The sequence below is a fragment of the Sparassis crispa genome (genome assembly GCF_003851025.1).
Source record: "Sparassis crispa DNA, contig_000010F, whole genome shotgun sequence".
NCBI classification, from domain to species: domain Eukaryota; kingdom Fungi; phylum Basidiomycota; class Agaricomycetes; order Polyporales; family Sparassidaceae; genus Sparassis; species Sparassis crispa.
The window spans coordinates 476,145-501,295 of NW_020939758.1; the positions used below are offsets into that span (position 1 = coordinate 476,145).

At 54.0% G+C, this 25,151-nt stretch overlaps 6 protein-coding genes across 6 annotated transcripts; 4 read left to right on the forward strand and 2 right to left on the reverse strand.

The window, feature by feature from the left end:
- Positions 1–1,336: 1,336 nt before the first annotated feature.
- On the forward strand, positions 1,337–2,119 carry SCP_1201520 (hypothetical protein; the record flags this gene model as incomplete). Its single annotated transcript, XM_027763038.1, has 1 exon — positions 1,337–2,119. The coding sequence occupies one exon, from the start codon at positions 1,337–1,339 to the stop codon at positions 2,117–2,119; it is 783 nt and encodes a 260-aa protein (XP_027618839.1).
- A 6,554-nt stretch (positions 2,120–8,673) lies between these two features.
- On the forward strand, positions 8,674–11,225 carry SCP_1201530 (predicted protein; the record flags this gene model as incomplete). Its single annotated transcript, XM_027763039.1, has 4 exons — positions 8,674–9,511; positions 9,575–10,765; positions 10,838–11,017; positions 11,068–11,225. The coding sequence occupies 4 exons, from the start codon at positions 8,674–8,676 to the stop codon at positions 11,223–11,225; spliced, it is 2,367 nt and encodes a 788-aa protein (XP_027618840.1).
- Positions 11,226–12,199: 974 nt separating this feature from the next.
- Positions 12,200–15,248, forward strand: SCP_1201540 (predicted protein; the record flags this gene model as incomplete). Its single annotated transcript, XM_027763040.1, has 4 exons — positions 12,200–12,279; positions 13,214–13,812; positions 13,865–14,325; positions 14,379–15,248. The coding sequence occupies 4 exons, from the start codon at positions 12,200–12,202 to the stop codon at positions 15,246–15,248; spliced, it is 2,010 nt and encodes a 669-aa protein (XP_027618841.1).
- A 421-nt stretch (positions 15,249–15,669) lies between these two features.
- On the forward strand, positions 15,670–16,938 carry SCP_1201550 (Pre-mRNA-splicing factor CWC2; the record flags this gene model as incomplete). Its single annotated transcript, XM_027763041.1, has 4 exons — positions 15,670–15,802; positions 15,859–15,910; positions 15,963–16,318; positions 16,376–16,938. 4 exons carry the CDS (start codon positions 15,670–15,672, stop codon positions 16,936–16,938), a joined length of 1,104 nt encoding a protein of 367 aa, XP_027618842.1.
- Positions 16,939–17,066: 128 nt separating this feature from the next.
- SCP_1201560 (Translation machinery-associated protein) lies at positions 17,067–18,516 on the reverse strand (the record flags this gene model as incomplete). Its single annotated transcript, XM_027763042.1, has 8 exons — positions 17,067–17,261; positions 17,320–17,484; positions 17,544–17,694; positions 17,749–17,789; positions 17,840–17,919; positions 17,971–18,316; positions 18,377–18,394; positions 18,460–18,516. The coding sequence occupies 8 exons, from the start codon at positions 18,514–18,516 to the stop codon at positions 17,067–17,069; spliced, it is 1,053 nt and encodes a 350-aa protein (XP_027618843.1).
- A 2,795-nt stretch (positions 18,517–21,311) lies between these two features.
- On the reverse strand, positions 21,312–23,696 carry SCP_1201570 (predicted protein; the record flags this gene model as incomplete). Its single annotated transcript, XM_027763043.1, has 4 exons — positions 21,312–22,324; positions 22,379–22,447; positions 22,501–22,539; positions 22,595–23,696. The coding sequence occupies 4 exons, from the start codon at positions 23,694–23,696 to the stop codon at positions 21,312–21,314; spliced, it is 2,223 nt and encodes a 740-aa protein (XP_027618844.1).
- Positions 23,697–25,151: the final 1,455 nt, after the last annotated feature.

A 25,151-nucleotide genomic window follows, 5' to 3' on the forward strand; every position in this document is an offset into this window, starting at 1 on the left:
CAGACAAGCCCAATGGGGGAAAGGAAGACGATGACAGAGCATGGCCGGAATACTAGTCTCAGAACGTGTTCCGGACTCAACGGCCTCGCACAAACTTGAATGACGCAAAAGTATTCGATTCTCGGCCTTGGGATATGGTACAGCGCTCGGCATTGAGCTCGGAATGATTCTCACCACAAGATATAAGTACAACATGAATTCTCGCAGAGAAAGATATACATCATCCGTGGGGGCGTGCCCAGTTCGGAACAAAATTGGTGAACATTGGGCTCCATGGTAGCGAAAGCATAGCCAGATACACAGAAGACAGTGGTTGGGGTTGTTCGGGCTAACACATTGAACTTGAAGTTGACACAGTCCGAAAGCGCAGTACGACCAGTTTGATTTCATTCGCCGGATATCCACGAATGTTCATCCACCTACAGCCCCCAGTAAGCAGCCATGCTGTTTCGCTTTTCTCTGTGCCTGCTACCGAAAGAGTTGCACAGGTCCCCAGTGGCACTATATCGATGGCATAAGCTCGAGCGCTCAAGCCTCAAACAAGTTCAAAGCTCCAAGGTTAACGCCGAGACACGTTCGGAGAACTGGACATGCCCGAAGAGAGCTTGCTGGCCCCATCACAGTACGTTCGACGCCAAGATCATGTATGTCATTAGTAGCCTTTGCATGACACAGCTACTATAGTCGTCGGTGATACATGTTTGAAGTTGTTCAAGCTGAGGGGGGTACACGAGGAACGGTTTTTGTTCTTTCAGTAAAACATACCAGAAGACATGACTCAGATCATGGTCTGGAATGGAGAGAAGGCCCATCGGCTTTGGCCCCCGAGTTTCGCCACGGTTTTGCGCTGGTCACGATCCTGGAGATCTTCACTCTGCTTGATCAACAACGCGCCAACTGATATCGATCACATCAGCTACATAGGGCACGCGTTGTTTTCGACCTCGCAGAGCAGCCGTGTGGGAGGGTTCCTGGATGAGCGCAAACTCAAAGCCACCATCGATATCACTAGTACCACTGGCGAGCGGCTTCCTCTGGGCACTGAAGCATGTTGGAGGTGTGCGGATTAGCAATCCGGCATCTACGGAAAGGTCCGGGAAAGGTCCGTAGGGTTAGGATTAGTAAGGACAATGTCTCGAGAACAGTCTGGTAGTTTCTAGTCTTTTAGTTTACAGTATATAAGGAGCTCAACAGGCTTCTATGTAGTTAAGCCAATTTCTATTCTCTTCTACTCGTAGCCCGAGGCGCAGTTGCTTACAGGTTATGAGCCCCGCGCTCACACTAGTTCATATCTAATCTCTCCCTCATATCTTATCACTCGATCTTATCACGCGAGATGGCATCGCTAAATCCCCATGTCAAGCTCCCGACCCTCACGGGAGATAATTACTATGACTGGAAATTTGCGGTTTCCATGGTCATGCGGCGCAACGCGTGCTGGGACGTTGTGAGTGGAAAGGTGTCGAAGCCTGCCGAAGACAAGTTGGGAGACTGGCCGAAGAAAGCGGAAGATGGACTCACACTGATCGGGCTCACAGTCGATCCGAGCCAGTACGGCTACATTCGTGATTGCGCGGATGGACCGGCGGCATGGAAAGCATTGGCGGCGGTCTACGAGAAAAATAGCCGCGTGAACCGAATCGCCCTCAAGCGTCAATTCTACAATTTCGTGCATGATCCCAAGTGTCCGATCCGGGATTACATCAGCGGCATTACCAATTTGGCAGCAAAGTTGAAGGGCATTGGAGTTGCGCTCGAAGACGAAGATGTTACTGATGTCCTTATATTCAATCTACATGAGGACTACTCTAATATCGCGGGCACACTCACAGCCACCAAGGGTGATCTGAAGATAGCAGATGTGACAGGTGCTCTAGTCGACGAAGAAGGACGACGCGGAGGATTGCCTAAAGCGGACGATGAAAAAGAAGTCGAGAATATGGCATTATTCGCGCAGAAAGAACGTGACAATCGAAATCGTAACGTGGAATGTTACAATTGCGGAAAGCGTGGTCACATTGCTCGTGATTGTCGCTTACCCGGTAGGTACAACGAAAAGAATTCGGCAAAGGCCGAGAAGGCGTCGGTTGCCTTTGATTTGCGAGACGTTGCATTTTGAAGGGTTAGGGTTACCGTGGGAATCAAGGGAGGTACCTTGGGAATGAAGCATTGGCTCTGCTGTTGTGGTCGAAGGATCTGGCGGGATGGTAGCAGGAGGCTCTCTTGTCACGAGCATAGGGCTCCCACAGCATATAGCGAGGTATAGGATTTCCAAGTATGGATAGCCGATGAATTTTGGAGATGCCGAATTGAGGGGGTGTGTTGGAGGTGTGCGGATTAGCAATCCGGCATCTACGGAAAGGTCCGGGAAAGGTCCGTAGGGTTAGGATTAGTAAGGACAATGTCTCGAGAACAGTCTGGTAGTTTCTAGTCTTTTAGTTTACAGTATATAAGGAGCTCAACAGGCTTCTATGTAGTTAAGCCAATTTCTATTCTCTTCTACTCGTAGCCCGAGGCGCAGTTGCTTACAAAGCAGAACCGCGGACAACAAAACTGAGCGCTGAGCAGTACAGAAAAAGCAAGAATAGCCCGGCAGCGGGGCTGCATATCCGCCGCGAGATCATCACTGGAACCGGGAAAGAATCACAGAGCGTCACATCAGTCACAACCCATCCGGAAGACTTGGGTACTGCATAATGCACCAGCAACATTTCTACCATTTGTAACGCTTACAAGACCTAGCCAAAAATTGTAAGGCAATACACAGGTGATTTAAATTGCAGCCCATATTGTTTCTGGCTCACAATGGAGGCAAAATATTTTGCCGGAATGGGATCCACGTCACCGCGATACTCCGCGTGACACACTGTGACATTTTGTGATAGCCGTGACACGGGTCTCCAAATCTATCTCATCTCAAGAGACTCTCGACCAACTTCCAGGCATGTTCGGAGCTTCAGCCTCACTCGCGGGCTGCTTTCGATAAATATGTCTCCATCTGACGACCACACTGGGCTGAGTCGAGGTGTGTTCCTCGGAGCCTACCCGTTGAAATTTGTTTTGTCAGCATAGTCCTGCTGTCGGCATAAAAGACGCGAACTCTGCGCTGATTTCCTTCGCCGCTTCACCAATGGCCTTCATCTGTTGACGATTTTACTCTACAGTGCGCTTGTAAGTATGAGGCAAGTAACCCTGTATCTCTGCCCGGAAGTGTGTTCTTACCGACCCTGCGTCGAAAAGAGGTAGGTGTTCTCACTCCAGTTAGTAGTACTCTACAGTGTGCTCGTAAGTATGAGGCAAGTAGCCTTGTATCTCTACCCGGAAGTGGGTTCTTACTGACACTGTGTCGTCGAAAAGAGGTAGGTGTTCTCGCTCCGGTTAGTAGTATGCGGTGCATTTCGTATTTTGTATTCTCTCGTGAACTGTGAAGTGTCGTCACCTTGCTGACACTGCGTCATTGAAAACAGGCAGGTGTGCGCGCTCCAGTTATTGGTATGTGGTGTGTTTCGTTTGAGTTGTGTCGCTTGATTCAAATTTGGGTGCGTCATTAATTAACCTGCTGTTCAGCTTAATTCCTCAAGTTCCTGCTGCAGCCATTTGAAGGCTTGCATGCAACGGGCGGCGCTCAGGTGAGCAATGACAGGGCATGCGGTGCATGTGGGGCTGCAGAGAATTCTGGATGCATCGAGAATTGTCGGTAGTGTTGTGAAATGTTCTAGCACTGCTTAGTCTAGTTTTACTACGTAAATGGTTTGAATGCATATGTTGGAAAGATCTCTGTGCAAGATGTATGCATCTTCCCGGAACATGAGGAATCCCATTATCATGTATATGTCAGTCGAAACCGTGACATATATTTTTCTGCATCTAGATCTGATTTTGTTTATAATGCCCTGTGACTAATGCTGTTGTTATATTGGATTATGTCGTTGGGCAATTGCTCAGCCATATAACCCATCGTAGCGCTGGCTGTAACAGTTACAGGCGTTATGTAGAATACACTCGTTATAACTGCGTTATGGAATCTTCCCGGATTCAGTGATGATTCTGTCCCCAATCTGCAGGTCCTAACCATGATTTGTGACTTGTAGGTGGATCAAGCATTTCACCTTGACCAGCGCTCGCGATGTCGTCCAGACTCCGTGCGTCCAATCACCGCTTGTCGTGAGGCTGATGACGGTGAGTTTGCGCTCCAAACACCGTGGCCCACTCAATGATCCAGAGATACAACAATGATGCATCGAAAGAACTGGCACGGAGAGCCGTTGGTCTGGTTGTGGGTATGCATTGACATAAGCTAGCGCTACGAGAAGTACTTCGATACAAGGTCCCAGAAGGACTTGCAACACGTCGGTGCTCCTTAAGCTCAAGGATATTCACCTCCGGTCCGTCTGCGAGAAAATCTTCGCCGTTAGTCTCTAACGACCTAGCGGTAGGACATCCGCCCTCCCGACGTACGACCAGGATGGGTCTCCGACAGGAAGGCATTAATACACTAGGGTGCAAGTTCCGGAGACCTCCTGCGGCATGTCGTAACAAAGTCTTCGGGTCCGACGACCACGACCACGCACGCCGGACGTCGGATATGCCGTACGTCCGTCGCTCGACGTGATTCCGCTCGTTCCTTCTACCTTTTGAATTCGTTGCGGTGACTTCGTGCACAAAACCGAATTAATGCGTAATGCTCAGTGACGGTCCACTGCGGCCCAGGATCCTTCAGATCCAACTGTCCGAATTTTGTTGGATTGTAGCATTCAGCCCAAGGATGACATGCGAGTAACAGAACCACGGAGCTCTAGACATCCCGGGTCCTAGCAGGTGTGTTCTACATTCCCGCGTTTCCGTACTGCCAGTTGCACATTCACTGTCAGTGGCGGGAATTCCAAATTGCTGCGCAACCTCTCGGACAAGACAAGCCAAGCTTCACCATTTTCTTACCGTCGGATTGTGTCGAGCCTTCGACGACGGGTCCACCTGCTCATAAGCACCGCATCCGGAATTACCTGGAAGGTATTTGGAATGGCCTGAGGCACACAGAATCGGATTCGTCTCACCTTCCACAACCCGCTGGCATCGCGAACGGGGACCTCCAGTGGCGATTCTAGCGTACAGCCGGCATCCTGAACGCCATGACGTCCGCACGCCGCGATGTCATGATAGCACATATAATTGGCACATACACCCAGCACATGAATCCTCTACCACCACACTAGTGATTACAGCGTATACACGTACATTGTGTGAGCGCTCCGGGGCGTAATTGCACCCACTGCTCACGATCCAGTGAGATCGGTGCCCGAGCGAATCGGGATCGGGATCGTGGAGGCTGTGAGCCCTCCGCTGGATGACGTGCCAAAATGAGCATAATAAACGTTCAAGTTGTTACATGAACGCGCGAGTTCAACGTGTACACAAAGGGAGCACAATGCGGCGCGAAACAGAAGGTTTCGAAGTCGGAGCGTAAGTTACTGCGCACCTAACGCATTGAACCCTAGTGCGAATCCGAAGGCTTCGCATCTGGAGCTTCCTGCATATAAACGAGTTGATTCCCCGCAGAAATCCTCACAGCCGCATCATTAATTAATGATATCGATCCACGTCAATAGCTAGTACGAACTCTGAGGGACACGCGCATACGCACCCGTCCGGCGAGGACTCGCCGGCTCCATGAACATGCATACAATATCCACGTGAAGCCCACTCGTCTCGCCAACGGAACCGCTGAGTTGCGACGGGGTATCCACACCGGACGCGCAGCCCATCCACCCACCATCTCCGGATCCCGACGGGCAACAGCAGCACGCACGCGTCCAGCACGACGACCACGACATTGACAAGCCTGCATCACCGCAGTCCGTCGCGATCTCGCGCTACGCCGGTTAGCGCTGATAGACAGCTTCCCGTTCATCTCATCCATCTCGCCCGGGCCCATATCTCATCACCGCCAGAGGCTTCGCGCGTGGCTGCCACCGCGCCCTTCCTGGCCCGCCTCCGAGTATCACTCCACCCGTACATATGTGATCCAGTCGGTGTACATACGTCCAGCAAGGCCTGAGGGGATGATTCTAACTTCAAGACCGCGTGAGCACAAGCTGGCCGGTCTGACGACGTTCGCGCTCGCGATCATGATCGATGCAATGTTAGATGTCGAGTGTCAAATGAGATGTTGGCCGCCATCGAGAACCCCGAACCCCAGAATTCAGAACTCAGAACTCAAAGATGTGTTGGGACACCAGCGAGGGGACGTGCCGCCGGATCGCGCTGGCTGAAATCAACCCAAGCATTCGCAATCGTTCACTATTTCAATCACGAACCGGTCTCTCGAGCCTTGTGGCGCGTCAGGATGACACAGGCGCTGATGCAGGCGTACAGATGTCGCTGGGGTGGTGGAGCAGAGCCAAATGGGAGTCGTTAGCTCCTAGTTACGAGGGAGAAGGGCGACCACGGGTGCCGGAGCACTCCAGCCGTTCGATCACGGCTGGTCGGTCGACTGGCGAGATCCTTATGGCCTGTGATGATGATGCCAAGGCTGATGGAGATATACGTTGTGCATATGTCGCCGGGCTGGGAGAGCGATGGGGTCGCAGTGATTTTGTCTAAGCAGTAGCGTCGAAGCTTTCCACTCGACGAGCAATCCGTTCAAGCTCGGGGCGCCGAACCTTGGGGCAAACCGTCTGAGCTTGGCGAAACGAAGAACCATCGAATCACGAATTAAGAGGCCGCACCGACAGCAGAACGCAAAAAACTGGAGCAGACAGTGACGTCGCGACACTGACACTTGTCAGATCGACTCGAAGACACAAGCCTTTAGCATATAGCCCTGGAAGTGGACACCTATAGGTCAGTCCGCCGCTAAGCAGTGTATAGAGCGTGCAGGGCGTGGACGCCGCTGAGAGAAAGACGTGCGGGCCATTTGGAATGCATGGTGGTCGGTGGTCCGCTGTCCTTCCGGGGCGGAGAACACAGAATGAGCCGGAGACGAAGCAGAAGCAGAAGCGCAGCAACCGCGGGCGTTCCCGATAGCTCGCACTGCGGGACTCTCGCGGGAGACGAGATAAGCCAAGGCGGTCGCGAAGGGGGAGACACTTTCACGGTTCGCACAAGCATAGTCTATATTCACGCGCCAGAACAAAGAGAAGAGCAGAAGCAGGGAGAGCACGGGCGAACCCGATGTCCGCGCCTGCGGATCGATCGCGGGAGATACTGTACTGCACTGAAGGCTTCGGGCGAATTTGCACGATGGGAAGACAGGCAGGCAACTTCACTCTGAGTACAGGAGACCGAGATACGCCACATTGAAGGAGTAGCGTGTCCGGCAGCGCTGAGCGCTCGTGTGTCGCGTGCTTGGGCTTGGGCGGGTCCGAATCCGAGCCGGCGGTACTGCTTTGGTGCACATGGAGGTGGACGCGAACATCGCAAGTGGGGGACCATGAGGCTGGCAGGTAGCGAAGTTGCCTGTCTGTAGTGTTGACCGGTGACCACTTGCCAGGGAACGGACATGTGAGTGCATGTGTATTCAAAGTCGAGGTGCGCAGCAGGTTCAACAAAGCTTCGCAGAAGCGGCCGAGGCACAGCCACCGGCGCGGAGGAAAGCACACATGCAGTTGAAAGGGGGCTGTGGCTGAAGCCAGCGCTTGCACCCTGTGGAAGGAAAATGACGGCATGATCATGAGCATTCCGCCTGTCACAACAGTGTCCTCTGACGATATCGATGGCTGGTGCTGCGAGCGTCGTCAGCAGGACCCTAACTAAGATCTGTCAATATGTACATGCGAGCGGTTTTGCGAACAGGTAATGGCTGGGGCGTAAGCACGGGCAGAGCGTAAGAACACGTACGCGAGGGGAAGTGGGTTAGAGACCCTGATGGGGAAAGTGTCAGAGGCTGAGGATCATGTTCTCGCCATCTGGCATCCGGCCATCGCAGAGTTGTTAGGGTGTAAAGATGATGATGGGTAGTTACCAGAGAGGATCAAAGTGAGCTAAGTAAAGCCAAAGGAAGGCGCTGAAGTGAGAGTGGATGGCCGAGAGGGCCAGATGAGAGACTCTGCGGGCGAAGGACGGCGAAATGTTCGCAAGTCGCTCGTCGCTGTCGGCGACGCTGTGCCAGACAAGCGTGGTGGCGGCGGCGAGATCGCTGGGAGACTTGCCTTTCTGGGGACACAGCCGCCGAGGACGACCGGGCAGGCGCCGGAGAAGCCAATGGGAAACCCCGAGCCACGTGGCGCCGGCCCTGGGCGCTCTGCGCGGGCAATGCCGGGGCGCTCGTCAAGAATATCGATAGCAATGGGACTCCGGGAGCCGCAGTGCCCCCGCGTAACGTTATTCCTGCAGTGCAAGCGGTGCCTTGTTGGACGAGCTAGTGCAAGGACTTGCGGGGAAGGTGGTGGACGCAAAAAAAATGAGGACAGAGAGTAAGGAGAGGGGTGATGAGGGGTGAAACGGGAATCAGCGGAGTGTGAATTGAAAGCCTTGGACGAAAGGCAGACAACTGATTCATAAGGGATCCGCCCAGTGGCAACTCTCCAGGACGCGTCCTCAATAGCCATCGCAAGTCTTTCTTCACTCACAGCCTCAGCACCTTCCCCTCGTCCCCCCCACCACAGCCTTGCCGAGCCTTGGCCAAATATTCTCTCTCTCGACCCCTACAAGTGCGTCGCACAAGGGCACCACACAATGGACCCGATCCTCGTATCCTCGTACATACCCGACCAGCCCGATTTCTCGTCTGAGTTCCAGTCTCCTCAGTCAAACCAGTTCGACGGCTCGCCCAACCAGGGTTCACCCTACGAGTCCTTTGACTATCCCCAGGACAGTGCCCATTTCCCTCACACGCCCTCTTATAACGGCTCCTACCAGAATTCCCCCTACTCGAACTACTCTGACCTTCCTCCCTTTGACGGTCCGGACGACAACAATCTCGGTCTATTTCCCGAAAGCCATCCTTCCGCTGTCAACATCCCAGAGTACGATCCCGTGGATTTTGACGTGCCCACCTCTACTGGCCTCTTGCTCGACGACGGCTTTATGTCCGGTCTGCCAGGTCATCCACACATATCTGTAACGTCCTTTGACCCAAAACCTTCTTCACCGGGCCTATTTGATCACAGCTCCCCTGCCTCCAGTAACGGCGCCGAGGACGACTCACGTAGCCGCGCATCGTCCTCCTCATCCTACGTGCACCCTAACTCCCCCCACATGGATTTCGCCCAGAACTTTGAGAGCATGCGGTTTGACTCCCCAAATTGGGCTTCCGGTCCTCTCCCTCCAATCGACAGGTCGTCCCCTCCGGCCCTCAAACCGCCGTCACCCCCGCAATTGGTCATCCCCGACTCGTCCACCAGTCCTTCTGTTACAGGCATGGATTCGCCTCCGATAATCAATGCACCAGACGGCGATGGTGGTATGCCAACGGGGCCTCAGCTGCACATTGTTCCAGCTACTCCCGTCTCGGGGGGCGCAGGGGCAGCGCAATCAGTTCCGTTCCAAGCCACGCTGGCGAATTTGCATACAGGTGGGTTCGCGTCCCTCACGCGGTCGAATATAGTTAATTTGCTGTCGTTGCCATGCGCGTCAGGAGGATCGCAGGGCGTGCAGCCACCCGATGTCGCGAGCTGGAACCGTCAGTCGCAGATGCAGCTGGTGTCGTCCGCGCAGAACGCGAGATTGGACTCGTCCCAGTTCGCCGATCAATCTTTCACCTACCCCGGATCAGACAACAATCACGAAGTGTCCACCTCGGGGATGGCCTATGGCTCTGAAACGCCTCTGTCCCATCCCGCTGGCCAGGGGCAGTCGCACCAGTTCCTCTTCCCGCAAGGAATGCAGCGGTCACGCAGCCTATCGGACACATCCCTTCGTCCGCCCGCGTGGGACACGCCCATGATGAACCCGCTCGGTCACCAAGGGTCCAGCGCCGGTGCAGATGGAAATAGACTCGGTTCCCACGACGCGCGCCGTCCCGGTACCACCGTCAACATGAACGACGTCCTTCCGGGACCGTCGTCGTCCCCTCTCCTCTCAGGCACCCTCTCGCCGTCCCAGACGCAGCTCCGCCACCCTTCCTCTGCGGGCCCGCACACCGTGACGTTCGGCATGCAGCCTTCGCCGCTCTTGCAGCCCTTCGCGTTCCAGGACTTCCTGACGCCCGAGTCGGCCACCTGCTTGCGGCGCGCCAAGTCGGACAGCATCCGCACTCATCGGCAAGTGCGCTCCGAGGATCTGCGCTACATCCACTCGAACCCGGGGGCGCCGGGCCTCTCGGGCATGGCGAGCGCGAACGGGATGCGCTACCCGCCGCCGTCGTCTTCGCAGCAGGACTTCATCCTTGCCACCCGCCAGTTCTTGCACCCCGCGGCGGCGGCGGCGGAGCCCGTCGCGTCGATCACGCGCGGGTCCCACCAACGCCGCGCGTCGTCTGGCTCGCGCGAGCGATCCCCGGGCATGGGCGGCTGGAGCAGCGGCGCCAGCAGTGCGCGCGCGAGCCCGTACCCCAGCCCGTCCGTGAGTCCGCGTCCGGGGTACGGTGCGCTGCCGCCCGCGGATATGTCGATGCCGTCGATGCAACGCATGGACGGGGGCATGCTCGGCATGGCACCGGGGCTGGGTAACGGCGCGCCGGCAGAGGTCCCGATGACGGTGTCCAAGGTGAATGTGACGACGCCGAGTACGGCGGACGCGAGCCAGAAGCGCCGGAAGCAGCCTGCGAACTTTGCGTGTCCGGTGCCCGGGTGCGGCAGCACGTTTACGCGGCACTTTAATTTGAAGGGTGGGTTTACTCTCGTCGTTGTTGGACTAATTTTTTTGTGTGTGTGGGGCTGACGGGCGTGTTGCTTGCCAGGGCACTTGCGCTCCCACGCGGAGGAAAAGCCGTTCATGTGCAAGTGGCCTGGGTGCGGAAAGGGCTTTGCGCGCCAGCATGATTGCAAGCGGCATGAGCAGCTGCATCTGAATATACGGCCGTATCCCTGTGAGGGCTGCAAGAAGAATTTCGCGCGGATGGACGCACTCAATCGTCACTGTAAGTTGCTACCCTCGTCACCAGCTGCTGTAGTGCTGATGACGTTTCAGTGAGATCTGAGGGCGGCGCTGAATGTAGAAAGATTCAAGATGAGATCACGCCGGCGAGCCTCGCGGCGGAAAACATGCAGGACATGTCCATACAAGCTCAATCGAATCTGAAGCCCGAGCCTGATAGCGGGTGGCCCATGGGCGGGGTCATGATGTAGCCTCTGTTTCTGCCCTTTTTCCGACATTGCGCTCCGAGCATCTAATGGTCCGACTTGTACACCGGTTCCGATTTCGTTCACTGTCCATATCTATAGAGCGCTGCGGCGCCGTTTCGTTGTTTATGCTTTTTTTGACTTTGCTGCACCACGTACACTACACCCTCGGACGCCTTGCGGTTCTTGTGAATATCCTACCAGCCTCGCTCGCTCGCTCTGCTCTCGCCTTCCTGCGTTATGTTCACCGTCTGTTTTTCCTTTTTTTCGTTGTCTTCTCTGATTTGCTGCCCGTGGATTGAATGAAGGAAGTTGATGTTTTCCCCCCTGTAGTCCTGCGTCTGCTGCTCCTTGATTTTTTTGACCTTCGTCTGCTAATACCTCGCCTGCTTGATTGACTGACTGACTAGTACCCACTGATTGTAGCCTAGGATACTGGAGATCGGTATTTATTGTATTCCCAATGCATATGACGAAATATTCTATTATCCCTGCATTGACTCGCGCTCGCCGGCGTCGCACAAGCATTCTCGACACTGCGGCGACTTGGCGAACAATGAGAATGTGATTGTTGTGCGATTCGGAGAAAAAGAATAATCGCGAAGGAGAGTGTGTCCAGGTCGGGCACTGGCCCCGGAGCATGTGCTCTCGGCCGCGGCGGGGGCCCTGTATATCCTCCGCTCCCGCTGCTCGCCCATCTCTCTCCTCGACACCGACTGCTGCACACAACGACAACGATAACGATAACAACATCTCACGCAGCGTACTCGAACCTTCTCGACCTCGAGCACGCCGTCGGTCACGGGAACACGCACCGCTCTCAAGCTCAGCCCGAATTCTAATCCGCACACACTGACACACTGAGCATCGACAACTCTCTCGCACCCGCCTTCGCTTCTTCCTCGTCACCGACCCCACCGCCTGCGCCGTCGACCATCTGCGTGTATTACCAGGGCATTGATCCGCCGCTGCCGCATACCATGACCCGCGGGATCTCGACGCTCCTGGCGTCCCCCGCGCCGTGCACCGCAGCGCCCGCGCGGGTGACCATCGGACATATGTGAGTGCTCTCTTCTTGTTTCTGTTTCTGGGGTCCGAAGGGGGGACGAGAGGCCGGCCGGGGGGTGTAAGGGGACAAGGGATCTTTCGCGTGATGAGTTCTGCCTGTCGCAGTGTTCCGCGGTGGAGGACTGCGTTTGCGGTAGCTTCGTGCGTGCGCTGTGGTCCAGCGTTTTATGCCGGCGCTGGGCGTTATGACGTTGGACCGCAGGAGCTTTAAGTGGGTCGCGCTTGACCTGTGTCTCCGTGGAGCCTCGGGAGAGGTTATATTGTGTTTTGAGCGCGCGCATAGTGCGGGCGGCGTCAGCACTCGCTCAGCGACTTGTATCGGCCCCGTCCAGCGGTCGGACGACGTATGTCGTGAAAGCGTATGGCCGTTGGTTATCGTGCGCGGTGACGGGATGCCTGTTGCGCGTTGCGTGGACGAGAACGCCGGAGTACGGTCAGCGTCTGTACTCCCCCCCTGTTCTTGTGGAGTCCGTAATTGCGGCCTGATGCCTGTAGAAGAGTGTTTAGAGGGACGTTTGTCTCCGGTGGACTGACTGATATTCTGCTTCAACCTTTGTGCCTCAGAATAGCTGTGTGGTCTAGCGTCCACTGCAGTGTCCCACCATCTTTCGCTCATATTGTCAGCTTCAGCTACCGACGGTCAGAATTTGTCAAGACGCGGCGCTGCATCATCATGACGTTGGCATGAGTGTCGAAGCTTCGCCCGATGGGTACCATCAGCTTCGAGCTTCTGCTGGAGCACAGCGTGTGCTATCTGCATGATATCGCTGGTCACGTCACTTGCCCCCTGTTGCTTCACTGGACGAAGTTCATTTCATTTGTGTTGACTTCGCACTTCCTGCGACCGATCCCCCTCTCATCGCCGTTGCATCTGTTCTTTCCTCAGGCTGATTTCAATGTATCGATCCTTACTTTGCACTTTGCAGACAACTCCGCGACGTGCTCATCTGTCCACACGAACGAGGCATCGTGACGTACCCGCAGAACTGCTCGATCGTCGAGCATGATCTTGCGATACCGAACTCGGTACGTCTCTTGCTCTCCCGGCCGTCGGCACCGCGAGCCGCGCTGATGATGAGCGCCTCGTGGCCGCAGACGCCCCGCCGCCTCGCCGACCTCGAGTTTATACCCAACTCCCTCTCCGCGCTCACTCTTCCCGACTCTGGCGACACCCTCCTCGCTGCTGGCGGCCAGGAAGCGGAGCTCCACCTTTCATACTACTCGTCGTCGTCCTCGTCGCAAACTTCTGATGGCCGGCCTGGGCGTGCCCGCGGATTCGGCCGCAAGCAATGGGAGTCGAAATACATCATGGATGAAGCTTCGATCAATAACTCTGTGCTGCTGACGTCACTGAGCTTGACAGGCTCTCATGAAAGCAGCGCTGAGCCCCGTGTGGTCGTCAGCAACAACGACCGCACTGTCAAATTTTTTGACGTCGCCGTGCGCGTGAGCGATGACGATGAGGAAGAGGTACCGCGGCTGTCCGATGTGGGCCAGCTGCATCTTGAAGTTCCCATTAACCATTGTGTGTATTTTGTTCCTGTTCAGTGGTGTCATAAACACTTACGATAGCACAGCGTCGATATCACCCGACGGGCGGACCCTCCTCTGCGTGGGCGACTCCCCCGACGTCTATCTGCATCGCGTAACTGGGGGTGCCCGCATCACGTTCGCGCCGATCGCGAAACTTTCACTTTCTCCATATCTGAGCGTAAATCCATATTTATCCTACTTATCAACATCGACTGTCCCCGCGTCGTTCTCAACCGCGTTTTCGAGTGATGGCTCCAAATTCGCCGTCGCGTCGCAGGAAGGAGTCGTCGCCATCTGGGACGTGCGCAGCACAAAACCGCTGAAGATTTTCCATACGGATCAGACAAGGCCTTCTGGCCGTGAGGGCAACGGCGGTGCCAGTGGATGGCTGTACGAGTCCCCGTGGGACTGGACGAATTCAGGGCGGAGAGCGCCGGGCTGGGGCGTAAGGAGCATCAAATTCAGTCCGGCCGGTGTGGGTCGCGAAGTGATGACTTTTACGGAGGTATGCTGGACATCCGGTATTACTGAATCCTCCGCTGAATGTCTTCTCCTTAGCACACATCACTCTTGCACGTGATCGATGCGCGCACGTTCGACAAAGAAGAGATTGTGCGCGTCCCCAATTTCGATGTACCAGCGGCTCTCCAGCCGTTTCCGTCTCGGCGGTCATCATCACCGTCCCGCCAATCTCCGCCCTACGCTACTCCGGACCCGCCCCCACCGCCCCCACCGCGGATTGTGCTGTTCAGCGGGGCGCTCGAAGACACTTTCCGGATACCATCGGCGGACAGCGACGGCCGATGGCGTCCACGATCTGACCGCGACAGACGACGGGGTCAGGAGGAGGCTGCAGACGAAGATGTCGACAGCATCATCGTCATCCCGCCGCTGGGCGACCGGGAGGTGGAAAATGACGTCCGGCGGTTACTCGGGCAGCATGGTCTGCACTCGCGCTCAATCACGCTGCTCAACCGCGAGGCGTCAGAAAACGACGGCGAGGGCGCTGGAGAAGAGATGGAGGTAGACGAGCTAGAGTCCGACTGCTTCTCTTCGCATACACCCTCCCGCGCGTCTTCACCTGTGCCACCCGCGGCTTCTGCATCAACGTCGCAGCTATCGCTGCAACCCTCGGCAACGCGCCCGCTTGAGCTGCTTCGTCTGCCGCGACCCAGTGTTCTTGCACGTCGCGAGAGCACGGGCCCATATGCTACCACCCATCGCATGTCGGCCGCCGGAGGTCTTGCGCGGCGGCACAGGCGCAGCGGACAGCTGGACGCCCCTATGCCTGATGTAGACCAGGACCTGGCCGGTACTTGCTTTGACCCGTCGGGCGCGTTCGTGTACGTCGCGTCGGTGAAAGGCGTTGCGGAGTGGAAGGTGCGCGGGGCGGAGCAACGGTGGTGGACGGACCCGGGGTTCCTATGAAAGTCTCGTCTCAGCTGATGTGAAGAAGTGTCTTACTCGTCTATCTCGCTAGTTCTCAGTTGTGGACAACGTCGTTGATATGTTTGTTTAAATATCTGCTCTATCCCGGATCGTATACGTGTACCAATTTTTCTCGTGTAGTTTTATCACGACCAGATGTGTATCCTGAGGATTTTAGTTATATTAATTTCATGTCGGAGTTCATCCCTGCTCTCAAACTACGTCTTGGCAATCAGATTGCCAGAAAGTAACTCGGACTCTGGACTTTATTCATGTCGGCAAGATTGTGCCGCCTTGATGTTCCACTCGGAGGAGCCAATAGGAAGCCACGAAGCCGATAGCTTTGGAATCTAACAGGTGCAAACAATCACTCAACGCCTTACTTAATCACCTTCGCCACACTCTCAATCTAACCTCCGCGATGAGCTCGAACGTCGATTCCGCCGAAACGCAGACTGTAGTGAAGAAGCAGAAGAAGCAGAAGCCTGCCCGCAAGCAAGTCAAGCCTGGCGAGGTAGAGAAAAAGGAGGCACCGCAGACTGGGAAGGAGTACAGTGAGTTATCAGCGCATAAACAGCTTCTTTACTACAGTGCTGACATTGTGACGCAGATATCTGGTACAACAAATGGGCAGGAGGTGACCGTGAGGACAGCTACTCAAAGTGCGTAGTAACCGCGGTATCTCACTCACATAGTATTCTGACATTCGGCTAGCAAAACGAAGTCGCAGACACGCTGTAACATTCGCAAAGATTCTGGGCTCACTCGCGCAGACACAACAGGGGTGAAGTACTGCTGCCTTTTCTTCTCGCGCGGTTGCTGCCCGTACGGCTGGGAGTGTGAGTACTTGCACACACTCCCGGACGCGTCTAAAGCGCTGCCCGACACGTCCAAGGACTGCTTCGCGCGCGACAAATTCTCAGACTACCGTGACGACATGGGCGGCGTGGGTAGCTTCACGCGGCAGAATAGGACGCTATACATCGGGCGGATCAAGGAGACGGGCACCGGTGTTGAGACGGAGGAGGTCGTGCGGCGGCATTTTAAGGAATGGGGAGAGATCGAAAAGAGTACGTCGTTCCCCTCATTGCTTCCGTAGCTGGTTACTGACTCGTACTGTCCATTAGTTCGAGTGCTGCAGTACCGCAGCGTCGCATTCGTGACGTATGTATCGGAATCCCACGCTCAGTTCGCCAAGGAGGCTATGGCGTGCCAGTCGTTAGACAATGACGAGATCCTCAACGTCCGCTGGGCGACCGAGGACCCCAACCCCGTCTCGAAAGTGACTGAAAAGCAGCGGCTAGAGGAGATCGGGCGCGAAGCCATCCAGGCCCGAATGGACCCCCGGATCGTGGACGCGATGAGAGCAGTGCGGGCTCTGGAAGACGGAGACGGGTTGGATGATGAGGAGGAAACCGTGGATGGTGAAGGGGAGGCCGAACCACAGGCGAAGAGGCGGAGACTGGAGATTGAGGATGCTCGGGATACACCTCCCGAGGTTGAGCCCGTTCCAAAGCAGGAGCAGCCGCAGCAACCGACAGGACTGCTAAGTGCGGATACCCTGGAGGGTTTGAAGTATTTTGCAGAGATTCGGAAGCGAAATGCACTGGCTAACAACCCAGTAAAGGTGGCTGCTGTGCCACCACCAAGAGGTTTGGGCCTCGCAGACTACGGTAGCGACGACGAGTAATTCCAGTGTTGATATATTGCACACGATGTAGGGACATACAGCATATACCATAAAGCATGCATATGCAGGATGCGTAATGTATGAGATGTCCGTGCACACGACCATGATGAATGTACAACAAATACCACTTATGACTTTTCTTCACCGTCACTCCCCCTATTTTCTGCATCTCCTGACAACCCATCGTTCTGCTCGGCACCCTGAAGATTCTCTTCTTCGGCGGCGAGGTCCTCCACTTCCTTCTGCCTCCGGTACTGCTCCAGATCCCAGTCGTCCTCCTCTCCTTCGTCCTCGTCCGCGAACCACTCTGGGTTGTATGTGAACTAAAGTAAGATCCAATCAGCATATGCCGGCTAATATCCACAACAGAATTAAATATACCAGATCTCTGCCACTCATTCCGCTGCTCTTGCCTGCGGCGGCCTGCGCGTCTTTTGCCTTTCGAAGAGCCTCCTCCTCCGCTTGCTTCTTGTCCATTCTGGTCTGCTTCCATTTCGCGAACGTCTCCGGAGTGACAGGTGTGAGATTGCTACCTAGTTTATGACGCTGATTGACGCAAGTAAGACGACGCACGAAACCAGAGTCAACGGCGATGCGAGACCAACCTCGACCTCCAAGAACTCCTCTAGGCTAATTGTGTTAGCTTTCTCGGCTTCTGCTGCTGCTTTCCGCTGCGATTTGAGCATAAACCCCGGAGGTAGCGCATGTCTGTATTGACATCCGTCGCTATTCGGACACTCCCAGAACCATCCGAACCTATTACGAACGCAAATTAGCACTCGAAGAAAGAAAGATCACCTTAGAGCTCACTTTTCTGTTTCGATGGCCTGAATGAAATGCTTGCACACGATCTGCAGATAGATTCAGCTCGATCAGCTCACATCAGAAGAAGGTAGCTCACGTCTGTCGTTGTTCGCGGATTTCCGCTCTTTGAAAGAATGACTTGCTGCAACTTCTCATCGTCCCAATTGTCCATGGTATCTATGCTTGCAGTTAGTTCCATTGGTCTCTGGGATAGGACCGTCAACGTGCCTTTCATCTTCTCCTCCCGACTATCCTCATACAGATTCTTCCTGTCCACCTTCCTCCCCACGTTCACGTCATGGCTAAACCTACACTTGTCCCCCTTCTCGCACATGCCTGCTTTGTAGAACTGACAAAGCAGCGTCTTGGGGTCGACGCCGGGCGGGATTTTCTGGACCTGCACAGGCTTGAACAGAGCCCCCTCCTCCTTCTTCCGTTTCTCCTCATCCACCTTGGCTTTCTCGCGTAGCGCCTTCTCTTTCTCCTTCTCGAGCACAGCGCGGGACTTGCCCGCCTGCGCCTGCTGCTTCTCTATCACAGCAATCTGCTTCTGAACCTTCGCGGATTTATTTTTCTATAGAAAATCGACAAACGGTGAGCTTTGACTACTGACATAGTGCCATGCATGGCTGACATTTTTCATCCCGAAGGTCTATAATTTCCTCGTCAAGCATAAGTATCAGCTGCTCCCATGGTCATGGCTTGAAACGGGGATACCTTGTCTTCCTTGGGCTTGGAGCCTGAGCTCCCGGAAGCTTGTTTTTTTGGCGGCATTGTCGAGAGCAATAAACGCCAAATCCAGGCGATGAAACCCGGACGAAGTTGCCGTGCGCTTTTCAACACGAAGTTTCTTCACAGTGTGGTGATGATATCACGTGACGCTTATGTTACGTATTCGTTCAGCTCACTCGGCAGCACCCCTCTTTCAATTGAACCTCGCTCAATACAGCTTCCTCCTCCTAGATGCTTGGTGTACACAATGTCTTTTATACATACACCCACTGGGCATTCGGTTGTGATGCTGGTCCGTAATGTGACTAATGCCACCCCTACGTACTCCAATCCTTACAGTCTACATCAACATTTGAAGCCTTTCGCCTTCCTCCTTGTCCTGGCATCACAATTGCCGGCTCTATCACTCATCCATTGGCTCTCTCGGCTCCGCTGTCTACAAGATTTTCTGCTGCGACGTATGATCGAGGCGCTCGTTTTTTGGGACTTTGAAATTTAGAACGATCTTGCTTGAGAAACGCATTTTCTCACCGCCTTGCGACCGTAACCGGCGATGGTATTACTGGTCTGGTCTGGTCCTAAGTGTGCACGGTTGCCCTTACTTCTCAATGCCCACCGCTCAGGTGAAACACCCACGCTCCCGATCCCAGGTGCGCCATTCGTAGGATAGACATCATAAATGTCCCTACCCGACCTCGAGGACGCCATTCTGGATGAGGGCAATCACCGTGTGGGATATCATCCTTTACTCATCGCATACACTGCAAGTGGTGGCACTGAAGAATAAGTGGAACTCCATGCAAGCTGTTCTTGGAATGCCCCTCCTGAACTACTCCGAGGATCAGACTTATTGACCTCATTCGGCGGATGGTGTTATGTGAGGGGTTTGTCTTACGGATTGTGATATTCTCATTGGTGCAACTGACATGCTTCTATGCAGAATCCTGAACATAAAGGACAAAATATGGTCCAGGCATTTTCGATTTGAAGGTTCGCTCTGCTTAGAGCAAGCTATGTCAGAATATGTCTACCTTAATGTGATTACATTTCCCTCAGACCCGCGTGTCCATGTTTGCGACTGAACTCACTCAATCATCGCCAGCTCGAATGTATGGTTTTCGCCCACCACAGCCAAGGCTACTGATGTGGATAGAGTAGCGAGAGAGTATGGGATCTTCTATAATCGGCATATATTGATCCTACAATCGCTTAGAGTACAATGTTCCGGACAGCCCTCAGAGCCCACTGTGAAGATATGGAACCCAAGTGTAGTTTTCACCTCCAGCTTCCGCACAGACTTCGTACAGGGTTGTGCAGCGGACACGCAGCCTCCACTGACCTTTGGGCACCGATTTGAAAAAGGAGCACAAACACGTCTACAACTTGCAGAGCTGCGCTATCGCAAATTGAGCACATCATCTCGGTGACTCTGCGGTAGCGAGTGAGCAACATTACATCTCGGAGCTTCGGCGGTTTTAATCAGATAGATCCATGGCCCGTGTGGATAGGGCAGTGCCAATGATCCCATTCAAATTGCGAGTTGCATGTCCACCTCTCCATTCATCCCATGAAACGTAAGGAGTATTCTCGTTGAGCCACTCTTTGTCCTCTGGTGCAAGTGGTGCACACCTGCTCACGGAAAGGGTTTCAAGGGAGTTTATGGTGGACTGCTGGTGATCATTGGGAATGAAGCCAGAGCTGGCATGTGCATGCTGACAGGGTTGTATCATCGGTCGTCATCTTCTGGCCATTGAGTGCGTACATCCTCCGCATCCTGAGACTTTACTGTGACATCACGGATGAATACGAAGCTTCAAGTGTCGTTCTCGTCAATCTTGCGCGACACAATAATCATTTTGAATATCGTGACGAGAACGTCCGTAGATTGAGGTGCAAGCAACGACGCGCGCTTGAGCATCGGTAGGATTTTGCCTGTTCAGCGCTAGCGGGCCTTGGATATCGACGTCCATACACAATCCATACATGCTTCCCTTAGAATGACTCGTTCCCAGCTGGACCAGCATTAATTGTCAGCTTCAAGCTCAGTGGCACATGAGCAACGTACAGAAACAGACCAAGAACGTGGCGATCTCTGTCACACAGTAAGGAAACACGGGACTGGAATGGCAGTCTATTATGCGCAATGCAAAGTTAGCAGGTTGGTATGTAGAATTTCCAATCAGCAAACAGGCTATATTGCTGGCCGTTTTGCTGGAGAAAAGTCTTGACCAGGAAAACGAGTCCACAATCACTTGAGACCCTCCCGGATTTGTATCCCTGAGTGAATGTAAGGTTTACCTGCCTTGCAATGTCACCGTTTGTCGCCAGTACAAATTTAGTGATAAAGTTTACATGTGTGATTAGGACTTAATAGGGACTCAATTGACCAATTGAATTTGTTACTTCGGCAAATAGAAACTGTGTTTCATCTACAAACGGTTACTTTGTAGTGGGCACGAAATTCATCATTTGTCGGTAGCAAATTTGCGTCGGTCTCGGGTGAATGGTCACGATGATCCAGGTGTCACGGCCACAACATGATGAACTACGGCCTCGTTCCACCTCAGATTGTCGATCTGCCAGTGGGCCCTAACATTCGATGAAACCCAGAAACTGAGGTGCTGACATTGCAATGAGTGATAACGATGATGTGCATACGACAACGTATTCATAAATGCTATGAGTGATCAGAACATGGTGCAATGAAAACTGAAATGGGCATATACGACAAAGATTTTGCCTAAGGAAAAAGTGCGATGGAGATCGCACCGGATAGGACGTGTTGCAATTAGATACTGCTGAGCCACCAAGATCCATTCAGCCGCCAAAATACGAGATCAGAGGGTCCTCTTCAAGCCCGCAATTCCAGTGCCACCCATAGCTCTCGCACCATTGCCAGGCTGAACTTCTCTCCTGGGTATTGCCGGGATAGAACCGCTCATCCCTCTGGATACCGGCGCCGGCAAGCGTGAGGAAGCACGGGGAAGCGCGGACGCGGTACCAGCTTTGACACCGGCGCCTCCGAAACGCGAGGGAGGCCTCAATCCACTAGAGCCAATCCCGCCGAACCTAAACAGGCTCGCCGCTTGTGGGCGCTTCGCTTTGGCTCCACCGACAGCAGCGCCGCTGAGGGGAGCGAAGAATTTCTGGTATTTGACAGCATTCACATGGCCCTGCGCTCCAGTCATCTGGGTGGACGGCATAGGCCTCTCGCCCTGTTGAATATTCGGACGCTGAATTCCCGCGGCCGCGAATCGACGAGCAGCTTCCCTTGCAGCAGCTTCGAGTGATGGGCGACTCGTTCCGTGTACAACGGCCTGCTGCTGGACTGGCTCGTGGTCAGAAAATGATGGAGCGGTCGTCTTAGAGCTTCCTCCCGCAGAAACTTCCGGTCTCTGAACATTCCGGACGGACGCTGCGCGCGATGGGGCGCGGGAAAAATATAGCGCAGCTACGGCCGGTTGCACGGAAGTGGCTTGAGGACCGTCAGACGATGATACCGTACTGACGGGCTTATTCTGCTGGCCATTAATATTCCGCGCACTGGCAACAGTGTGGGATCCGCTGCACGTGCCTGCGCTTGCACTGGATGTGGAAGACGCACTGCTGCTGGCGCTAGCGCTTGAATCCGTTCGACCATGCACCTTCCAGGTCTTCTTGACAATGCGAAGCGCAGGCACGCTAGAGGCAAACAGTAGTGGTGCTGGTGTAGGGTCCGCTGCCTCTGCAGGCAATAAGAGCGGTGCTGGTCGAGCCGCCAATTGCAGGGTGAGCCTGGAAGATATGTCAGCCTTATTGACCGATTTTTGCTCAGAAGCTTGTTCAGCAGGAGCGTTATCAGCTTGCTTGCCTGGAGCAAATTGTGAACACGAGCCATCGAGAAGGTTAACTACTGTATACGCACTGGACTCGTCGGTTCCCAAAGGCATGCTTTCCACTGGGTAAATAACGCTGGCGATAACTTGTGGCATCTCTGATGAAAGTACAGGTAAGTTGGATTCGCAAACTGTGTGAAATAAGACATGCCTTTATCCACCGACTCCACGGTATCCATTTGGGGCAAAGCTGCGAGATTTCGCATGAGCGTAACAATCAACCCATGCCACGGGTTAAGTCGTACCTATCTCAACCAAGTTTCCCTTCGTCTTCTCCTTCCCGGCTTTCTCCTCCTTTTTCTCCTCTTCCTTCACCCGCACTTCCTCAATGCTGTCGGTGTTCTCCCGCTTCTCTTCCTCTTTCTCCTCCTCTATGCGTTCACACACTCTGACGACCGCCTCCATGGTAGCTTCCTCCGCTTCCCAATCAATATTCTCGTCATCAGCGCCTGTCCAGAAGGAGTCCGGACCCTGGCCCAAGAACGAGACCTTGTCGTTCAGAAGATCGAACGACATATCGTCAGACTGCATCTGCAGCCTAAAGGATGATTGTAAGTCAACAGAACGGCGGCGTGGATCATCTAGCGGGACATGATTCGCAGTACATGGTCTTCGTCTGGGAGCGATGCTGGATGTGGAAGGCCGTTGTGTGGTGCATTCCGGTGACGGTTGTGTAGCGGTCTCGGACGGGGACAGAGAGCTCACAACAATGTGAGGGAAAACTTCTTCTTCGATCTCTTCCCTACGCGTCACGCAGCGGGTGGCTAATGGGCTGGGACGTTCCGACGTCGAGATCGTCATGGCGCGAAGGTTGATAGAGTTGATGACCTCGGACAGAGGCGAGCACGAAGGGGCGCGAGTGATTGTGGATGCTGAAAGTGTGTTCTCAAGATGCTCCTCGTGGAGAACAGAAAGGCCAATGCGATTCTCCCGTGGCCTGGGTGTCTCCTCGAGCTTGATCTCTGCCAACGGAATCCTCCTGCCGACAAGGCTGTGGGCAAAATCCTCCTCTAGATTAAAAGACTCGTCCAGTAGTCTTTCTTCCGTAGTACTCCCGTTCTCCAGCGACTCGTCCTCGCTCGCGTTTCCATCACTATCTCGCGCCACGCCCCACGGATCGCCCATAGTGGTGTCACCGATATCGATCAATCGACCCTTGGGTGTCTTTGGGGGAGGATGCTTCTGCGTGTAAGTACGCGTGAAGAACACCGTAACTTCACCCGGTTGCACATCGTTCTCCTTGTCAGAACCTGAGTCTGGAGAATGATCCCGTGATGGCGGGGTGCAGGGCGACCCCAGGGGGTCAAACATATGCAAGACACTGTACCGGGGTTTGGTCGTCTCCATTGCTCAGATGCGGGGGAGGATTACTGATAGAGGTGAGGTGGTCGCGGTGGGAAAAGTGCCAACGGTTCAAAACTTCCTATGGCACGTGATCGTGTCATGCCGTTAGCGCCCTATACTTGAACTCGGAGTTGCTAGGCTTAGAGAGCCATTATAGGAGCTGAGAATGGCCCAAGGCAATATCGATGAGTCCTGGTAATTTTTACGTGGTCTTTATGTTGGAAATTGCCTGACTATGTTACGCAGAAATATAAACAGTGGCGTTGTGGGATCGCGCTTACGACTCAGACCGTTTCTGAGCCGCATCTCTCACATTGACTGGTGCCGTGAGTAACTTGTGCATTTCATGATCTCTCGATATCTGTGGAGTCACAGAATTAGGCACATCTCATGTTGAGCGTGCATTTTCCAGCAGAACTATAGCGCGTCGAGCGCGAAGATGTAATGTGATCATTCAGCTTCAAGTTTTCGCTAGAGGTGAACTCGCCATAGGCCCACGGCTCACCATTCCGTCGGAAAGCTGCGAATAGATGTCCTTATGATTACACTTGACACGGTATGCTATGTGTATCACAAAAGAGAGCACTACGTCCCGAAGTCGACGGTGGTTTATTCCGCATTGTTATGCCAGAGGATATAAGCATCTCTTCTCTGTCTCGTTGATCACGGAAACAGCTGCGACAGCGAGTCTCTCATGCCCATGGGAAACGAACTGCAAACACGTTTCTTTAGACTTTTTCGTCCTCGTTATCTGTCCGCCGCACCAACTCAGGCTCTTACATGGTGTTTTGGTTGGCCCGTTGGCCCTGATCTACTCGGCCTTGTCCTTATGCTCGCGCATCTGACGTGCGCAGTCCTCGTCTCCTCCTGAGACGCCCTCGACTTCCTACGAACCAGCATCTGTTCAGATATGTTATGTTTTCCTATGGCATATGAAGCATTGTTCCGATGGGCCCCCTTCTGCTCAAGGATGGATGGGGCATGGGGAATAGGCTGGATTCTTCTGCTTGAGAAACACTAAGACGGCGATAGAATAACAGGCCATACGATAGGTTTGAACAGCTTAACCCAACTAAACACAATGCTATAAAAAGGCGAAATGTGCAATATGCTGCCACCCTGGGTGCATACACCGGTACCATCTCTGCATTGAATACTGCCAAAACAGAGAGCGCGACATCCAGAGATTATACCGAATTGTAAATTACACCGAATCGAAACCGCGGGACTATGACTACAATTGCACTCTACGAACGAGACAACATCCTGTACATGTAGGTTCCGAACATTGATGAGGGCGCGCACAAGGAGACAAGATCTCGAAGAACGACAGACTGACAGTGAAGAGAAGAATATTCGTGGTCATGAGCACAACAAGATGTGGAAGAAGCACACCAATGATTATGAGCAAGTCTTCACAGCGACGACTCACGGCGTGCTGGAATACAGAGGTCACTC